We start from the raw sequence: 7,396 nt of genomic DNA, 5'->3' as shown, positions 1-7,396 counted from the left end.
CTGCTGGCCGCGCCCGAAAGAGCTGTGCCTGCGCCTCCGCCAAGGCCACCATCGTGCTCACTGCCAAAGCCATGTCCAGCCTCACAGCCGCCACCGAGCTCTTTGCCACGGCCGCCACCGAGCTCCCTGCTGAGGCCCCTGCCAAGCTCTTTGCCGAGGCGAGTGCAGGCTTGCGTACCCAGGCCAGTGCCAACCGCTTTGCCACAGCCAGGGCAGACAACCTTGCCAAGAGTGGTGGAGATCTGCTTTCCGAAGCCAGTGCCGACCTCTGGGCCGAAGCCAGTGCCAGCCCCTTGGCCCAAGCCGCTGCCGAGCATAGTTTCCAAGCAGCTGCCCAGGTCATTGGCGAAGCCACCGCCTTGCTCAGTGACTGGGCAACAAGCAACCTCGTTGCCTCAACCGCTGCCACAATCTGTGCGCAAGCCGGTGCTGAGAACTATGCTTCACCCGGCAGTGGCGCACCCCTCTCAGCCAAAGCCACCGTCGGCTCAGTTTCCCCATGCCGACGGGTGGAGAGGGCAGGCCAGGGTGGCGGGCAGAACACCCGGTCTCCCCACCAGGCCAGCTGGTCCCACAGAAAACATCCGGAAGCCAAGCAGCACGAGCACATCCACTCTGGCGACAAGCCAGCCTCCGGGGGACGACCCTCCTGCCTCTCCACCGCACAAGGAGGACACGTCCAACCCGTAGAGGACCCCCCTGGTGGCCTGGAGGCCTCGGAGCCTGTAAGAGAAGAGCAACGGCCCATCCGAGAGATGGTGAGCGGCAAGCCCAGAGGGGCAGGAGCGGGCAGCCGCTGGACGTCGGTGGGGCGAGGGCAGCTTTCCGTGGGGCAGGAGGGAGAAGTGGACATATCCATTCGGCACGGCTGCCCTCAGCATCACCCAGAGGGCAGTTAAATGTATATAGGTGTATATATGTGTGTGTTTGTAACTGGTTAGATTAGAAGGTTGGAGCAGTTCCTGAGTTGTCTTGAAGATCACACTTGATTGCAGTATGTTATATACCACTATAAAATATTTCTAGCTGATTTAATGGTTTATACTTGTCATATTATTTTATTTGGTTGCTTATTTACTATATCACAGGCATAAAATAATTTGCTATTTTTTAATTTTAATACTGTCCCAATTAAATCTATACTTTCTCGTTGTGCTCCTTTTTATATCCATGTGTGTATTAGGCTTATAATTTGTTCCTATACATTAATAGTTACATATGCATTTCTGCAATGTCATATTTATCTTAGCTCTTGTATATCTCCCTCATCAGTAGCTCGTGTTCATTTGTATATTGGGTTCCTGCTAATGGTCTTTTAATTTCACTGCTAGCATACCCGGGGTCAATGCGGGGCTCGGGGCACCCTTTATTCGTCTTTCTTCTTCTTTATGGGCTTGTCTTTATTCGTCTCTCATCATCCTAGAACTTGGGTTCATCCAGTGAAAGTGATTGAAAAGAGAGTGGGGACAGAGAAAAGGATGCATAGGAAGCATCCTTCACACAACACAGGGTTTTTTTTAAGGAACACGCTGCCACAACACGTGGTAGAGAGCACTAGCTGAAACAGCTTTAAAACAGGGGTGTTTCCCCGTGCGTCTAAGGGATGCCAAACGCTGTGGCTTTTGTTTGTACCCTGATTCAGATCGTTTGCATGAATGTGGCAGACACTGGGCTGCGGCTGGCGCACATCTCCCACATCATCCCTGGTTGAGTTTCCAGCCAGTTGAGATGACCCAAACACCGGGGAATGGTGGGCCTGAAATGGTAAAACCAGGACTCCGCTCCATCAAAGAAATCGGACTTAGGAACCATGGGATCTGAAGAAGGCCGTGATTCTGTAGGCACACAACCCCTCAGGCCCGTCTTATCTCTACAGCGATAAGGGTTAGGGGTTCATGGCCATTCTCCTCCCTGCACTGGGCTCAAGACACGTGCTTCTATCACAAATCAGGGACAAGCAAACAGGCAGCTTGGGTGGCATTGCAGGGGGAAAGTGGTTGGGTGTGGAAAGGGTGAACTACTCTCAGCCATGGCTTCTCTCCTGCAAGCTGGATGAAAACAGAACTAATTTCTTCCCATCCCTGCAAGAGAATCCACCTTCTCTTTGCCCCATGGTAGCTCCCCAAACAGCTTTAGGAACACAGGGAGCTGCCATGGGCATCCACAGAATTGTTTGCAGGGGGGGCAAAGCTGGTGTTTGATTGTAATTGACACACATGGCAGTCGCTGCGGGACACAGCTGTGCGTTCCCCTTGCGTGTCCGCACACGCTTTGTTGCGTAGTCATATCCCATGACGTTTAGAAGGCTGCACAGAGTGGCAGAACATCCTGGCGACTGGTCAGCCCTCATGCAGAGGAGTGTTCCAGTTCCCCTGCACACAGGAGTGATACATCCGTCAGCGTGAGGGTCACAAGAGTCATACATCAGCGTGGGAGTCGGAGTGCCTGGTTCGAAAGGGGAGCCGAGATGCAGCGGGCAGAACGGAGACCGGATGGAGCGGAGGGGGCCAGTGGGAACCGGTCAAGTCTGGACAGACGCTCCAGAGGAAAGACGGGCGGACGTCCTGGCCGCGGGGTTGCTCTGTAAAGTAGAGTGTCCAGCAGACTGAAAGAGGCAGACATATCCTCAGAAGCGCTGTGGGTGGCAAGACCAGGCTCCAAAAGTAATTTAGCACTGGGGACACGCCATCGTTCCTGGAGCAGAATACTCAAGGTGCTGCTGAAATGGAAAATGAAATCAGCGAGGCCTCCAAAGGAGGAAGTGTTGTAATGCTGCGGGGTTTTCAGTGACTCCCACATGGAGGGAAACATGCATGTTCCAGTCACAGAACCCTAGAACCATAGAGTCATAGAACAGTAGGGTTGGAAGGCGCTTAGAAGACCATCGAGTCCAACCCCCTGCTCAGTGCAGGAATCCAAGTCAGAGCTTCCCTGACAGGTGGCTGTCCAGCCTCGTCACGAATGCCTCCAGTGTGGGAGAGCCGCCCGCCTCCCCAGGTCATTGGTCCCCTTGTCGTATTGATCTAACAGTCAGGACGCTCATCTTCATCTTCGCAGGGATGGTAACACGTTGAGCTTTACATCACCCTCACAGGGTGGGAAGATATGGTGATTCAGTCATCTTTATGGACTCTGGACATCCCCTCCGCCTCCACGTTGGCTCTTCCCTTGATATGGGTCACCCAGAAAGCGTAGTCTGGCAGCGCCAAACTCCACCGCAACAGCGCTACATCAACCCACTGGGGGAGGTGATCCAGAGGTACAGACTGCAGGGTCGCCAATATGCGGGTGTCACCCAGGTCCTCTCTCCTGTTCATCCAGTCCAGGTGAGGCAGGGGATGTGCTGAACCTGTGCCTGGCTGCAGAAATAGACGGGATGAGTGCCAATCAACGGAGACTCAATCCAGATACGACAGAGGTTCTGTTAGCGGGTGGTTCTTCTGCCCAGTTGAGTGATATTCACCTGTGCTGGGGGGGCTGCGCTCCTCTTAACCGATCAGGTCTGTAGTTTGAGGGTGCCCTTCGATCCAGCACTGTCATCGGAGGCACAGGTGGCCAGGGGAGTGACGGGCGCCACACCTCGGGGCGGGTTGTCTGAGCAGGGGTGCACCTTCCCCCTCTCAGACGAGAACAGGCAACAGGCCAATCTGCTGAGGACTTCATAGAGCCTTTACCAAGGCCTTTCTCTCTTGCCAGCAAAGTACGTTTCTCACAGTACAGAAAGAAGCATCCCTTGTCAAGTAGGAGGCACGCAGTGTGAAAAGCAACCACTGTGCATTACTCCAGCTTCTGTCAATAGCAAGATTTGTGGCCTTCACTGTTTGTGAATACAGCTGTGAGAACCAACCCTGAAAGTGTGACAATTGCCAACTCTCTAGCAAATCGGTGTTCTTGTGCTGTTAATTCCTGCATTCAGTCCTGCATATCTCTGGGGTTTAGACTGCCCTTTCATGTCTCATGAAGTACCCCTTGCTGATACAGACGGAATGTGGGGCCCAAGCCGCGGTGCATTTTCAAGCACGTGGCAACACAGGCAGTCCCCAGCCCACACCTCTCCCCCTTCTCAGTGACTTGGCCAGGCATCGCATCGTGATCTTTGCACGGGAGAAGCGGCTGCTGTTGCAGCGGTCAGGGGGACGCAGAGGACCATGCATGCCCTCAGCTGACCCTGAGGGAAGGCATTCGATGACGCAGAGGAGAAAGAAGGTTCGCACCCCCAAAAGGCAGGAGCCGTAGGCACAAAGGCAGATATAAACGCACTTCACTAAAGCAAAACAGAAGCAAAGTTACGGAGTACATTCAGCACAGTCATGTACTTAATGTGGGGGGTTGGACTCGATGGTCTTGTCGGCCCCTTCCAACCCTGCTCTTCTATGATTCTGTGGCTATCCACATGTCTGCAACTCGCCTAATTCTAGGGGTGTACGAATGGTGGACCTTCAGTGCCGCTTGACATCCGCACTTTGCGGTCAGTGCGCCATTCCGCCATTCACAAGCCCCCGGATTTCTCCTCTTTTTTTTCCGCTCCAAAAATTACAAAGATAAATCCGTACCGAGTACCGTAATTCCGGTGCCCAGCCCTCTCCCTGAGTCTGCATAACTTCCGTAAGAATCGCTATTTTTCGTAAATATTTACGTGGGGTTTTTTTTATTGAAATCCTCCGTCTCCGTTTACTTTCAGCCCAAACACTTCCTCTTGCTAGGGGCTTCCCAAATGAAGGCTGTGTGAAGTGTGCCTGAGCAATAAACTCCTTGTTTAAAGCAACAGTGTTTTAAAGAAAGAAAGAAACTTTTAAAATGACCATGACGGTCCAGGACCAGCATGGTCATTTTAAAAGGTTTTTTCTTTCTTTAAAACAGTTTTTATTTACGAAAATTCCTCAACCCTGTGCGGACGATGAAAAAAAAGCCGCATGACTGCTGGCTCCGCAGGACCTCGTGGCGCTGTTCCGCAGAGGATTCCGTGGCACGGACTGAAGGGAACTCGATCCCATTTCAGTCCGTGGCGGGATTCTCTGGCAGCCCTACCTAATTCAAACCATCGTGGCAGCTCCACCCCCAGGGAATAGCTCAACAGGTTCTACCCTCCCCCTACGCTACCACCTCCCCCACCTTTGGGGGGCTACCTTGGGCAAAAGACCTACGCTTTCTGCCCCACACACAGTGTTAGCGCCTCTCGAGATCTTGGGGCCTCCAATTAAAAATTCGGGGGAGGGGCAAGGTACATGTTCACTCAAAGGGTATCTGTCCCCCCACAAGGACCTTTGTTACATTTAAGATCCATTTAGCAAGCACTGTGGGCAACCCCCTTCAGGCCACGGGCAGATGTTCCCAGTGTGATGTGATGTTGAGCTTGTCCATTGTCTTCCTCCGCACATTCACAGGCCTGAGCCAAGTCAAATCTCCACACGGCCACAACTTGCCATCGCACCTTTGTCCTGGCTTCCACAGGACGCATTATCTGACACAGGGCCATGCGGTGCAGAAGGCAGGCTTACGTCACCCCAGCCAGCGTTCTTCCTTCCCCTCACCCAGGTGGCCGGATGTCACTCCTACCCTGGTTAGATGTCTTCCACCCTGACAGGTCAGGGTACCGCTTGGGAGGCTGCAAGCTCGGGGAGGTCTCGGTCCCCTGAACCCTCACCGGTTGGCGCTTTTTACACAAGGTGGTCAGAGGGGCCGCTGTGGAAGTGAAATTAGGAGGAAAGCGCCGGTGATTTCCAGCCAGCGCCAGGGGGGACAGAACCTGCTCTTCATAGTTGGCAGGGGCCATTGCTGGACGGCCTCTACTTTGGCCTCCACAGGCTTCGAATTTCCACTCCTGGCCTGATGCCTCAAAGAGGTGACCTCCCCCCATCCCAACTGACCCTTGGTGGCTTTGATAGTCAGCCCACTTCTTGCAGGCGCTTCGCCTCTTGTCTCACCAGACCCACGTGGCCTCCCAGGTCGGACTACAAATGGCAACGTCGCCTAGGTAGGCGCGGGCCCAGCCCCTCGGTCCATTCACCAGCCCATCAATGACCTTGCGAACGGTCTCTCACGCTCCCGGCACGCCGGACGGAAGCCCTGTGCAGGAACTCGTGGGTAATAACCAGCACAGCTGGGAAGCCCAGGGGCTCTGGCTCTCTTCAGTAGCCCCCAAGCCAGCATTTCTTGCAATCCCCTGGCCACCGATTCAGCATGCTGTCCGGTAGCCCAGTAGCGGGGAGACTGAATAGGCCGATGGTCTCCGGCCAGAAAGACAACTCAAACAGAAAGACACACGGGAAATCAAACACAGCTTCTGCTTCCACCCTCATATGCTGTAGGAAAAGCCTCACCTGTTGAAGTTCTGCCTGTCATGCGCCTGGCGCAGGAGTCCTGGGCCCTCTGCCCCTGCGAGGCACTCAGCGGCGCCTTGCCTTTGTGAGGCCCTCGGCTGGAGGCCGGCTGGAGCCGAATGGCGCCCGAGGCCTCGCAGTGCTGAGGCAAGAGGCAGCCGGGCGGAGGCGAGGAGGCGGAGGCGAGGAGGCGGAGGCCGCTCTCGGAGGACTGCCCAGCAGCCGAGGCCTGTGTGGGGAGCAGGTCGGCCCGCCTCAGAGGCACGAGCGGGCCTTCCACGGGCGATGATGGCCCTCTGTTCCCCAGACCTGTCTCCTCCCCTCGGGGTGGGGGACATTTACCCGGCACGGGCGGAAGCCCTTCTCGGCTCCTTCCAGGGTCAGAGGCAGAAAGGGCGGGGGGCACGGAGCAGCCTTGGTGTGTCCCCCTCCCTCCTCCACGCAGCCACTCCTTCTGTTAAGAGTCGGGGAGACGAATAAAGTCCAAAGGTTTCCCCCTAAACTGGCACGCCAGCCAGCCCCTGCTTTGCTCGTGAACGGGGCAGGAGCAGGAAGGAGAAAGACGGCCGCTCTCCTTCCTCCGCCTTAGAATCTCGCACGGAGGGCATCAGCCACACGTGAGGGGAGAGTGCCTGTGGGCATGCGCAGAGTACTATCCCCCGCCACGGAACCACTTTGGCCAGCTCCCAAAGGCAAAGGGCGCCGCTCTCGGGCAAGCTTGAGTTCCTCGCTCGTCTACGGTTACAAGTTCAGTGCTTGGGACTGAGTGTGTAAAATAGGACACCCGGGGCGGCGAGGTGGCCCCCCAGTTCTGAAGTGCCAGGAGAAGATGCAGACTTAGCACCTCTCTTGAGACCAGCCTGAAGCACCCCTCTCTGCCCTTCCCTCCACTTTGCATTTCAATGAAGAAATTTATTTATTTATGTTTATTTATTAAATTTCTTAAGCACCCATCTGGCTGGTCACCCAGCCACTCTGGGCAATGTACAACATTAAAACAGTTCAAAACAATTAAATTCAACATTAAAAACATCACTTTTCTAAAATTACCCTAAACCACCCCAAACGCCTGCCTG

General features: G+C 54.7%; 1 protein-coding gene across 1 annotated transcript; it reads right to left on the bottom strand.

Moving 5' to 3' along the window:
• Nucleotides 1-1,033: 1,033 nt before the first annotated feature.
• LOC146340739 (uncharacterized) lies at nt 1,034-6,728 on the bottom strand. Its single transcript, XM_084808209.1, has 2 exons — nt 6,321-6,728; nt 1,034-2,719 (listed from the first exon to the last, which is right to left on the bottom strand). Exons 1-2 carry the CDS (start codon nt 6,656-6,658, stop codon nt 2,425-2,427), a joined length of 633 nt encoding a protein of 210 aa, XP_084664335.1. The 5' UTR covers nt 6,659-6,728; the 3' UTR covers nt 1,034-2,424.
• Between the last annotated feature and the right edge of the window lie 668 nt (nt 6,729-7,396).

The sequence above is a fragment of the Heloderma suspectum genome, chromosome 6, assembly GCF_057233095.1.
Source record: "Heloderma suspectum isolate Gila_16-S chromosome 6, 16-S_ref, whole genome shotgun sequence".
Lineage (NCBI taxonomy): Eukaryota > Metazoa > Chordata > Lepidosauria > Squamata > Helodermatidae > Heloderma > Heloderma suspectum.
The sequence above is the reverse complement of the archived record's forward strand: the minus strand, read 5'-3'. Positions and strand labels throughout refer to the sequence as shown.